The following is a 12,690-nucleotide window of genomic DNA, read 5'->3' as shown; positions in this document are numbered from 1 at the left end:
TGGAATAAAGAGCTATCCAGATGAAATATGGCAAGTGATAACTTGGGATATTTGATAGGGAAGTAGATATTAATAGTGTAGAGGGTAGATAACTGCCCAGCTCTAGTACATAAGACTTACTAAAAATATAAAGGGTTTGTGTCTTTTATTGGGAACTGAATGATCACAGTTGGGAAAAAGACCCCAATTGAGCTTCAGTGTTTTTGCGACAAGGACTAATGATTGAACTTTGCCTTCCAGCAGTACATCCCATTATGAGCATAAGAACTCTAAGTTGGATCATATAATTTTGTGTGATTCAGCCGAGTATTTTTAAAGTTCCTTATGGACAAAAAGTAAAAGAGGAGCTGAGCAGAGGAGTGCAGCTCTCTTCCCTAACACAGATGCAGGCCTTGGGACACAGTCACTGTTCCCTCGAGTTTGTTCATTATGTCAGACCAAGTATTTCCTGTGACAAGTCCCCTTTTTAGAAGATGCACCCTTCAAAATCAACTGTTTTTAGTAGGAAAGAAAAAGACTTCAGCAGAAAAGAGATTAGTATTATAATCAAATCTTTAGTTACAACTGGAGGGAGAGAATGCCCAAAAATCAGTTCTAGAATATGTACTTAAATCTGAAAACACATCTGTGTATTCTTTTCCCCAGAAACTAAAACTTGAGAAAATGAGTTTAAGTTGTATGCAGAAGTGTATGACAACTGCTAGAATGCTTCTTCTACAATTAACAAATTTGTTTCCCATCTTATTTTTTGGTGAATAACTGAGCTTTTAGATATTTATTTTTGATAACTAACCTTTGGACATACTAACATTAATACTATTGCCCCTTACTTTGAGGACAAGTTATCGCAGATGTAACTTTTAACGGCTGCTGATGCTGGCGGTTTAAAACCGTAGCCAGCCCTTGAAGAGGAAGAAGCGGGGATTGCAGAGTGCTAGGGTTAAAGCTACAGCTTTAGACTTTGGCCCAAGTATTTATCCATCTATATATTAGAAATGACCATAAAGCACTGCACCTGAAACAAGATGTGTCCATGACAGGTAGTTGCCTATGATAAAGACAGTCCTTATTACACGAATTTATCTAACAAATTACATATGACTTAAGTAAGAGAGAAGGTAGGCTCTCGGGCACCTTTCAGAAACAGCCCTGGCAGAGGAGTCTCTGAACAGAGATCCCAAAGCTACGGGGCCAAGTCTAACGAAGCTGGTTCCCTTCCCTTAGGCTCCATTTTTTTTTTTATTTGTTTGTTTTTATGGGGGTGGGGGAGCGAGACAAGGTCTCACTGTGTAGCCCTTTAAACTATCCTTGAACTCGCTATACAGACCAAGCTGACCCTGAACTCAGAAATCCTCCTGCCTCTGCCTCTGCCTCTCAAATAAAGGCGTCTTAAACCAGGGTCCCTCCAGCTAGCCTCCGGGTGGTCTGGACTGCGCTGCCCCCGCCCTCCCTGGCCAGGATGAGTGACAGCGACAGCGACAGGTGCTTCTTTCTGCGTGTGACGCCCGGAGGGGGAGCAGTGTTCTCACGTGGAAACTGTCTTCCTGTCTTCGAACCAACCCTTCGGAAGTCCCCCAGACGCCACGCATCACTGCAGTAGGACCCTAGAGGTCGGGTCTCCGGGGCAGGGACCGCTCGCCGCTCTTCGATTCCGCCGCGCGTCCGCCTCCGCTCGCAGTGTGTGCCGTCCGTCTGTCCTGCCGCCGCCCCGGCGTCCCAGGGACTTGCGCACAGCGCCGCCGCCTCCGCCACTGCCCGCCTCCCCCGCCCCCCAGGGCAGCGCGCCGGGGCTCCGAGACTGCGCCGCTGCAGCCGCTGCAGCCGCCGCCGCCGCCTCCGCCAGGGGGAGCGAGTCCCCGACGGGAGACGCGCCGGCCGGCTAGCTTCCTGCGAACGCGCCTTCCAACTTGAGCTTCCCGCGCCTCCAGGCCCCGGTTCTGAAGCGTGGAGAAGAAAGATGGAGACCGAGTCCCGGGCGGTGAGTGCTGAGGGGCCCCGGCTTCTGACGGGCTGGAAGGGTGGGCTCTGTAGTGGAAAGCCTTGCTGTTTGGTTGGTTGGAAAGGAACGCGGTGCCAGAGGGCGGCGGGGGAATCTCCCCGCCGAGGAGAGCGGCCCCGTCGGGGTGTGTGAGATGGGGCGGCGGGGGGCGGGGGCGGGGTAGCCGGCCCTCTGTGGGCGGGTGGGCAGCTCGGGGTTGCGGGGGTGGGAAACGGCCATCCGTGCGAGCGGCGGCCCTGACGTTTTCCCGCCCACACTACGGCGCCCTCGACGTCCGCTCGCCCTTTCGGGACACATTCTCTCTGCCCTGCCCGCGGGCACGAGTTGCGCGGCCGTCGTCGACGCCCGGCCCCCGGTGGGGGGGAAGGCCTGAGCTACACGCGCCGCCCTGGCAGGCCTGGGCCCTGCCTGGGGCCTGGGGCCTCCGCGCAGCCCTTGTAACGTGTCGCGCCCCGCCCCCGTGGCCGGCCGACAGCCAATCAGCATACGCCACCGCCAGGCCGCGGCCCCCGCCGGGCACGAGGCGGGCAGCGCGTGGTAGGTGCCGTTGAGGGTTCCCGCCACCGCCGCTGGCGGGTTTGCCTGACAAAATTTCTCGCTGGCTGGCCTTCTTTTCCCTCCCGCACTTTGGTGGGGAGGGGGGGGATCCTCGCATCAGTGTCCCAGTCCACGATGACCCGAGGGAACCCGAGGAAGTGGTCAATTCGGCCATTTGTCCCATCGCCTCCGCCTGCTGGCCTCCGAGGGGAAGGAGCACCGAGGCGGTGACTGCGACGGTTAGCCCACCTCTTAACTTTGTCTTTGCAAAGATGATTCCCGGCTCTCTCAAGGTCGAGGTTACGAGTCCCAGAGAAGGAGGCACTGGGGCTATGTTACCTTGGAAGAGCGTCTTGATAAACTCATTTAGTGATCAAGCTTGACAGGGAGGCAGAGAGGTTCCTGGAGCAGCCCCCTAGCTCGGTGCTTTCAAATGGTGGACCGTGGGAGGTTGCCTCCCATCAAATTCACCGTTCATCTCTAAGGAACTTGATGGTACCTCTGTCTGAGCCTCGTTGCCGCTAACCGTAAAATGTGTTCTAGAATATTATCAATACTTCGGTCCTTACCCAAATGTTGAGCAGATTACCAAGCAGGTCTCTCCTTAAACAATGATCTACTCGTTCATACATTCAACAGGGTACACACTGAACACTTGCTATATGATGTTTCTGTTTTGCATGTTGCAGTGAGTTTAAAAAAAAAAGATAGGCAAGTTTCCTCTCTTCATGAGTATTACAGCATAGTGACAGGTAAATATGTAGTATCTTAGAAAATGGTAAATAAAAAAGGAGGCCATAACATCCACAAAGGAGCCTTAAAAACAGGAACTGAAGTGAATTGGTTGTTTTAAAATATATATATTCTTTTTCTCAGTGTTTGAGGGCTCTTCACTTGGGACTAATTTCATCCACCTCTCACAGGAAAAATGGGGTCTTCTTACTTAAACTTAAAAACAAACTAGTATTTCCATTGAACTCCTTTGTTTTTAGAGAATTTTGTGAAGATTTTTCATTATTTAACAAATTCTATACTAGAAATAAATGGGCATTTATATTGATATGTTAAGCTTTCCAGATTAGAAGTATAAACATAATAGGTATATACCAGCTTGGTTTTTTTGTTTTGTCTTGTTTTTTAAAACATGGTTTCTCTATGTAACCTTGGCTGTCTGGGAACTCATTCTGTAGACCAAAGACATATCGGTAATTGAGTTGTCTGTGAAGTCATTGGTATGAGGAAGAAAGTACACCATGGGGCTTCTCAGGGGTTAAGAACACGATTTATACAAAATGGGCTTGAGACTTTTAGAATTTCAGGTAGAAGGGCTTTACCTGAAGTGCATATTATAAGGAAATGGGAATGTTTTTGTGATTGTGTTAATTATTCCTTTAAAAGTAAGGTCAATAAAGGAGAACCGTTGTTCAGATTATCCAGGATGTAGCAATATGTGGTAGATCTTGTGGTTTGGACAGTGCTTTTTGTATTTGTCAGTATTTAGACATGATTAAAGAATTTTTTAACCTTGATCCATTATAATTATAATGACCTTGTCTAATGTTGATGTTCTGTTAACAAGAGAACACCACTGCCTAACTGAGTGCCAGGCCAACTTAACACCTGGACGAAATGGTTGAGACAAAGCATCTCCAGACGTCTGAGTCTTCTTTTCTCCCTCTTTGACTTTATGAATTTAGTATTCTTCCTTAACAAATAGCCTATCTCATAATTAATGTAAGTATATTTGAGTAGTACATTTAATAGTAAGCACTTCTGTAGAGTGAAGTACTTTGCTTCATTTTTATTTCTCCACAAAGCTATGAGCTCTAATTTTAAATTACAATCTTTGTAATTTTGCAAAGAGTCACATCTATTATATGACATTTTGCCTAAGTGACTGCTTTGATGATTCTGTATTAAAACTTATACCCAGTGCTAAAAGCATAAAATGACTTTATTTTACAGCAAACAACAAATCAGACGCAAACAGATTCATTATCTCCATCCCCTAATCCTGTGTCACCTGTGCCTTTGAATAACCCAACAAGTGGCCCAAGATACGGAACTGTGATCCCTAACCGCATCTTTGTAGGAGGGATTGATTTTAAGGTATCTATCTGTGGGTGCAGCAAGGTAGGGAAGAGGAGAGTGTTCTGCTGCTCTTTGCAGTAGAATGTTTCATTTTTCAGCAAATATTTACTTATACAACTATAAAATTACATTTGCATATTGGTTAATAACAAATGGTTAATATTCAAAACGGTTTTCACATTGTCTTGGTTTAAATACAGATAATGCTTCATGCTTCAGTTTTACTTTCCTATACAATGCTCCACTTACCTAGAAATCAAAAGATTTTAGTCTTGTAAAACTCTGTATCTTTATCCCAACTTTTATTCTTGCATTCCTAACCAATGTCCTAGACTTCAGCGTCTTACAAATAGCTTTCTTTGATAAGATATATTATCTGATCATTTAAAAGGCCTTGTGGTCCAGAGAGAGAATCTGTTAAAAAAAAAAAAAAAAAAAAGTGTGCTTAATCAGCTCATCAGCTATTTCACTCTTTCAGAAAAGCATTATTGAAATGATTCACGGTATTCCTATATAAAAGGTAGTAGTAGATATGTACAGGGAAGGTATACAGGAATATTTAATCAAATACTCTTTCATGAACTGAGGATATAAAGTGGTGATAGAGATTTGCTTTGCTTATAGAAGCCCTAAGTTCTATCTTCACATACATGTGCGTGTGCGCACACACACACACACAAACACACACACACACACCTTTCAAATTGATTTATAAAAACATTTCTAAGTTTACATATTAGAAATTATCGGGAGAGATACCTTTTCTAATCAAATGTGCCATTATGTGTGATTTTTGATACAAATCTTATTTCTATATACTCTTACCACAATTTAGGTAAAATTACTTGTTTTTTACTTAAGAGAAATATTATGCTTAGTATATTTCCCAAAATGACAATTCTGAAATATGTGATTTTTTTCACTATAAGTATGCTTCATAAATACTTAACCTTTTGAAAGATCTTTCGGTACCTTTGGCAAATATGAGTATTCCTGCTTAGAATTCATTCACATTAAATATCTTAGTGAACTTTTAAAGTAAAACTTCAATAAATACAAACATTTTCATGTAAGTCACTAAAGCACATCACACTAAAAACACAATATGAATTTGATATGCCATCCTTTCTGTACACCCATGGCATTAAGATAACAGAAGCCTTTCCCATGAGACATATCTTTTTCAAAACCACAAAAATAATAGCCAGTGAGGAAATAATTCCCTATAGTAGCAAACAGTGTGAGACTTTTTAAACCTCTTGTTCTTAGAAGCCTAGAAACTTATCTCTCAAGTCCAATTATCTTGACTTTCTCCTTACTTTACAAGGCTAAATTAGTAATTCTTCTTACAAAGAGTAATTTGGATTAACTTGGTTTTAGATATATAATAGCAGTCCTTATCTATCACTGATTTCATTTTATATTTATTAGAAGAAAAGTAGTTTACTTATTCTTAGGGGTAGTATTGGTCATTGTTCAACTTAGCAGGCTTAAGGTCACCATCCAAAATAACAAATAGTGAATTTAAGTTAGTGTGGTAGGAGCTGAACTCAAAATGAATGGCTGTGCTCTAAGACATCTCTTGGTTCTCCCTTATATAACCTTAACGTTACAGTTAGAAACAAACAGTTGCAACTGAGCCCAAAATATAAAATTATAAAGAATTCACTGTAAATACTCTGGGAATAGCTGTTTTTGTCTTATCTATTGCAGCTGTTGTAAACATCTTGAACATTGTCTATTATCCCAATTTTATTGTATCATCATATCTGCAGTTAGCTAAAATGCATGCGGAGTACAAATAAGACATCTTGTAATTTGAAATAACAAGTCAGTTTGTAACTTGTTATAGCAAAATCAAGTATTTGGAAAATGTATTCTTTCCTAAGACCTCAGTTGTCCTAAAGACTATGTTGATTAGTATAAAGTGATTGTGACGTAGTTTCACTGCTGTAACTGCTGTCCTCCCCAAATGCTAGAGTCAATAGTATCCAGCCTAACTGGATTCCAACTTAGCATTCTTAAAGCCGCTGAAAGATTCCTTTACCTAGTTAGTGTTCTTTGTAGTTTTGGAATAATTCTGTTTAAAATGTTTTGACTTACATATAATCGTTTTGCTACCTTCTACTACATAATCAGAGTGCATAGATTTTAGTAACAGTGGTTTTTACCTACATTTTTAATGATGATAAATACTTTCCAACTTGTTTTCTACTTTTTATGTTTCCATAATAAGCATCAGAGTTGTTTCACCTTTTATTGGTTTAAGTAATTCTTAATGTTCTCTTTTTATGTCATTAGACAAATGAAAATGATTTAAGAAAATTTTTCTCCCAATATGGGTCTGTAAAAGAAGTGAAGATTGTTAATGACAGAGCTGGAGTGTCCAAAGGGTTAGTATCATTGCACATAATGTACAGAATGATGAGTTATATTTTGTTGGCTTAGGTTTTATATGCTAATATATTTTGTCTTCATTTTTTAATAGAGAATTTTATGCCCTATTTTTTCTCATATTCTCTCCCCTCCCCATCTTTCTGTCCGTCTCTTTGTCTCTCTCTGTGTTATTCCTCTCCCCTCCCCCTCCCTCCATCCCCCCTCTGTGTGTGTGTGTGTGTATGTGTGTGTGTGTGTATGTATGTGTATGTGTGTGTTGGTGGAGTAAAGAGGGACTCTAATATTTGTTAGTCTAAAACCTTTCCTTTGTATGAACCAAGAGGCCATTCAGGATAATATGACAAAAATGTTGAGTGGCAAGTATATATTAGCTAAAGAAACAGATACTTTTGGAATTGTATTTTTGTTTTCAACTATAAGAGAGTTTATTTGAAAATTGCTGACCCCAAAAAATATCTAGTCTGTGGTTCAGAATCTAGTTTGGGAGCAAATAAGAAATACCCTTCTAATGGGAATGATTACTTGTCAAATCAAGAATTGTGATGACTTTGGGATTTTGGATTAGGAAATCACTTGAATGCTTTAAACAGGGTTTAATGGGCCTTACTAGGAGGAACATGGAAGAAAGACAAAGGTGCTAAGAGCAATGCAGATTTTAACTCCTGACTCAAGAGGTTTCAGAGGAAAAGAATATTTGTAGGTTGCCTAGAGACCATTCTTGTGATATTTTGGCAAAGAAAGTGGTTGCTTTCTGCCCTTGTCCCAAAATTTGCCTGAGACAAAATTGAAGAGTTTTGTATCATAGGTGTTGACAGAGGAGATTTCAAGAGAGCCTAGTATTGACTCTATTGTTCTGTTATTAGCAGTCACTCTTATGCATATAATCTATAATGAAAGGGAGCAAGCTGAGCAAGAAAAAAATGCAAAATGTACAGTTTGAGGAAAAAGAGAGGGCCAGGAAGTGTAATACAACTAAGACCATTGCTCAAAGAGATAAAAATAGTTTAAGAAAAGTAAACATTTTTTTTAGAAAGTTAAATTGAATAAAGGGAGTGGTGATCTCAGGACAAGATCCCACCCAGTTAAGCTGCCAATTTGTAGAAAGGAAATAAAGAGGAGCTTAAGTAGTAAAGGAAACTATGGAGGACAGAATGCTGGTGTAAAGGTACTTGAACAAGAGGGCCAAGTTCAGCCTCAGCAAGCATCAAAGCTTGACCAGCTTCAGCCACATAGTTCTGGCTTTAGAGTCAAAAATACAAGAAAATGGTTATGGAATCTCCCTCTGTGGCTAAGAAAAGCTGCTGAAGCCAAGTATGTGTCGGGATGTCCCTACATGTAAGCCCAGATAGAATCTGCATGAATCTGTGATGGTGAAGCCTGGATTTCATTGGAGACTAAAGATGTTGGAGGTGCCAGGGACACGGAATATCCACTGAGGAATGCTGTAGATGCAGTGTGGAACCCACCCATGAGAGAAGTGTGTTGTAGTCAACAAAGCTGAAAGGAGTTGGAGATCCGAAGAATGCTTTGACATTAGACATGAACATGCAGAATTTGGAGTTTGCCCTGCTGGTTTTTCAGTCTTCCTTTGGTCCAGTATTTCCTTACTGTGCTCCCTTTTAGAATGATAATGTATATTCTATATCATTCTATGTTAGAAGTATGTGTTTGGCTTTTTGATTTTGATTGTCTAGGAGATTACAGTTAAGAGATTGCCTTGAATATCAAAAGAGACTTTGAAGTTTGGATTTTTAAATGGTGTTGAGACTGTGATAAGTTCTGGGGATGTTTGAAGCTGGACTAAATTTGCTTTGCATTATAATATGGAAATGAGCCTGTGGGGGCCAAGGAATGGGATGTGGTGGTTTGAAAGACAAGATTTCCCCATAGGCTCACATAGCTGAATGCTTGGTCACCAGAGAGAGGTGTTATTTGAAAAGATTAGGAGGCAGGAGGCTTACAAATTAGAGACCTTCCTTTGTCACTGCCCTCTCCAGCAAAACAAAACAAAGGGCTGGGGCTGGGTTCATCCCTGGTACCACAGAAAAGAAAGAGGGAAGAGAAGAGAGAAATACACCAGATGAGGTGTTAAATAAGAAGGTACATCTCTGAGATACAATGAATGATAACCAGGATAATAAAAGATTCTGTTCCAGAGAGCATAAGGTTAGAAGAACATTAGCAACTACAAAAAAGGACAGCTGAAAAGTGGCTAGAAACATAACAGAAACAATGGCCCAGTAATGAACAATTGGAAGTCAGAGAGCCTGACAAGAATCTGTCCCAGCTCTTGAATGGGAAAGAGCTGTTGGGGGCAATAAGGAAGAGCTGCATTCACCGAGAAGTTCAGACAGCAGGAAACTCCCAACAGTGAAGAATACAATGGTCCAATCTTCTGTGGCTAGTAGACAGCCATATCTGAGGATACATAGTAGAGACTAATAGCACACTGCCCCTTACATACTAGAGGAACACAGAGAAACTACTCCAATATTTTGTCCTAGCTGTTTTATTTTGTATGACATGTAGGAGTCTTTTTATTTATCCTTTTTTTTTAATACAAGTTAGTATTTTTACTTTGTTTTCAAAACAATTTTCTCTTTTCTTCTCACATTTCATTTTGTTTACACATGTTTCCTTTATTGCACACTCAGAATTAATATCTTGTTCTTCCCTTCCCATTTCCCAGCATATTTCTGCATGTTTTTTCCTTTCTTTCATTTAACCTTGCCTCTTTTCTTTTTCACCATTCCTAGCTTCCTATCATTTCAGTAATTTGCTATGTTTACTTTTACCATAAGTATTTAACTTAATGGCTTATGCATTGGTTTTCTCATTTTCTGATTTGTGGTTATAGGTGGTATGTCAATGTCAATCATTTCTCATCTGCCATGGCTTAGTGTTCTAGCTATTAAAGCCATTTGTTTTCTCCTTCATTAGTGGTAGTGGGGATTGAGCCATGAAGAGAATGCTAATTGCTAAGAGGGTTTCTCTTAAGAAATAGAAGAAATATCCATACCAATAGATATTTAGATGACAAGAGGCATGAAAAAGCAAGGGACCAACCATAGGATCATAATTCCTTAATATCTAAATATAGTAAGTAAAATATTGAACAAAGAATTCAAAAACCTTCTTGTGAAATAACCAGTGGCTTCAAATTGTAATCAAACAAGGAAATGAATAACACTAGAAACATAATTCAAGACCTACATACCAAAGTCAGAAACAAATATGAGACAGGCTCTCAAAGCTGCCACTGAGGTCAGTGGGAACAAGCAAGGTGCTCTGTTTTGTCTTCTTAAAACACTGGGGAACAACTACCACCACTGCACTACTAAACCAAAGATCAAGTCAGTGAGAGAACTGAGAAATACACTGCTGAACTTGGAACAGTTGTACTAAGAGTTTAGTCCAAAAGGTAACTGACCCAAACTGCTGGGGCAGTACATCCCCAAGTCTGAGTTACTAGTGTGAACTGAGACTGGTACTTATACCTCTCCATCGACACAAGACCGAGCATGAAACATCACAGTGAGTGAAAGAATTCAAAACTCACCCTTCCAAAAATAAGATATGTCAATGGGATTTATTGTACTTCTGTGGGTTTTTTGTTCCTGGGATTGTTTTGTTTTGTTTCTTAGTCTTTACTCTTGCAAAAATGTTTTGTAGTGGGCAATGGGCTTGGTTAGGCTGTATGATTGTTCTATATGCTGCTCTACCCATTTTACCATTTTGTACTTTTGAGTACAGTTCTTACATTCAGCCCATACAATTTTCCTCTCATTCCTATAGCTTTTTTCTCTTGCCCGTGCCCATTCCACTTTTACTTACTCACTCTAACTTTCTAACCTTTGAACTCTGAAAATTCCCCAACTTTCCCTACCTCAAATTTTTCCTCAAAAAATATTTTTTACCAATACCTATCCTTACCCAGCCTACAGTCACTCCACCCTTAATCTTAGTATCTAATATCCTGGTTGTATCATCCTACCTTATTGATCCTCAGCTAGTTCATGTTGAAGCTATATTTAACTAGCTAATGTGATGTCTGTTTTGTAGACATACCCAGTATTTAGGGTTGCTTCTGCAGTTAATACTGTTGTCCGAGAGTAGTAAAGAGAAGTGCCCTGAGCACACAGACTGAGGACTTAACTCCTGAACTATGTACCTCAGTTCTATCAAATCTAGCCCCCTTTAAATATTACAAATAATTTATTTTCCTGTAATTGGTAAAAATACCATGACAAGACGAAAAAGTTTGTTTTGGCTCATAGTTCAAGATTACAGTCCATCATAGTAAAGAAGTCAAGATGGTAGGAACTTAAAGCAAGTGGCCACAGCATGCAGTCACAAAGAAGAAAGCAATGAATGTCCACTGGCAATGGGGAAGTCTTTCTACCTCAATTAATCTAATAAAGATAGTCATCCACAGGTCTGACCAGAGGCTATCATACCCAAGCTGATTCCTCACAGGTGTGTCTAGAGGCTTATCTCTAAACTGAGTTTAGGTTAAGTCAAGGAGACAACACTAATTGTATTCAAGAGGCACATTAAAACCAAAATGAACAGAAACAAAAAAGTTCTTCATATCATGTTATAATTAAAACACTAGACATAGAGAATGAAAAAAATTGAAAGTCACAAGAGGAAACATCAAGTCACAAAGGTGAACCTCTACAAAGCCTTTAAAGCCAGGAGAATATGGAATGGTATATTTCAAACACTGAAAAGTTTGAAGATACTTAGTATTTCAGAAGGAAGCAAAAAAAACTAAGCACGTCCATGATGCTATAAGAAAGACTAAACCACACTAGAAGAGTGTTAAGGAATAAAAAGAAGGCCAAGCACTAGAAATTTGACAAGCAACAGGAATTAATACACCTTTTAATAGTAACTATGAAAATACATGGACTAAATTCTATAGTCAAAAGACAGAGGTAGCCGGGCAGTGGTGGCGCACGCCTTTAATCCTAGCACTTGGGAGGCAGAGGCAGGCGGATTTCCGAGTTCGAGGCCAGCCTGGTCTACAGAGTGAGTACCAGGACAGCCGGGGCTACAGAGACCCTGTCTCGAAAAACCAAAACAAACAAAAAAAAAAGACAGAGGTAGATTGAATTAAAAAATAGAATATATTTGTTGCCTACAAGATACACCACATCATCTGAGACAAATACAACCAAGGATGAGAGGGTGAAAAAGGGTTCTCCAAGCAAGTGGAAGTAGAAAACAGAGTTGCTATTCTGTATCTGAAGACTTCAGAAAAAAAAATAGGAGAGATTAAAAAAAAAAGGTTCATACTAATTAAGGAAAAAAATTCATCAGGAGAAAATATTCTAAACAAATATGCACCAAACACTGATGCACTTAATTTAGTAAAACAAGAATTACCAGTGTACCAAGACACAGACTTCTACTAACATAGTAATAATGGGTCATTTCAATACTCTAGTCTCACTAATAAATCACTCTAACAGTAAATAGAGCAGCATCTAAGTTAAATGACATTATAGATCAAATTGACCTTACATTTACAGAACATTCCATTGAAACACTGCAGAATACACATTCTTCTGATTGGCTCATACAACTTTCTCTAAAATAGACCATGTAATAGGATGCAAAGCAAGGCTTATCAAATAAAGGAAAGCTGAATTTTTTTTTTT

General features: G+C 40.2%; 1 protein-coding gene across 5 annotated transcripts in view; it reads left to right on the top strand.

Moving 5' to 3' along the window:
* Window positions 1–1,560: 1,560 nt before the first annotated feature.
* The window catches only part of Boll (boule homolog, RNA binding protein), a 140,083-nt gene continuing 128,953 nt past the window's right edge, over window positions 1,561–12,690 (top strand). For 2 of the 5 annotated variants that reach the window (XM_031367526.1, XM_031367525.1), the window contains exons 1-3: window positions 1,561–1,978; window positions 4,502–4,645; window positions 6,929–7,020. In XM_031367526.1, the coding sequence (XP_031223386.1) occupies window positions 1,958–1,978; window positions 4,502–4,645; window positions 6,929–7,020 (257 nt within the window). In that variant the 5' untranslated portion in view covers window positions 1,561–1,957. Of the gene's footprint in view, window positions 1,979–2,236; window positions 2,776–4,501; window positions 4,646–6,928; window positions 7,021–12,690 lie in introns of those variants that run through there. The other 3 variants (XR_004117886.1, XM_031367527.1, XM_031367528.1) reach the window with 2 other exon arrangements.

Source organism: Mastomys coucha, unplaced genomic scaffold, assembly GCF_008632895.1.
Source record: "Mastomys coucha isolate ucsf_1 unplaced genomic scaffold, UCSF_Mcou_1 pScaffold14, whole genome shotgun sequence".
Lineage (NCBI taxonomy): Eukaryota > Metazoa > Chordata > Mammalia > Rodentia > Muridae > Mastomys > Mastomys coucha.
The sequence above is the reverse complement of the archived record's forward strand: the minus strand, read 5'-3'. Positions and strand labels throughout refer to the sequence as shown.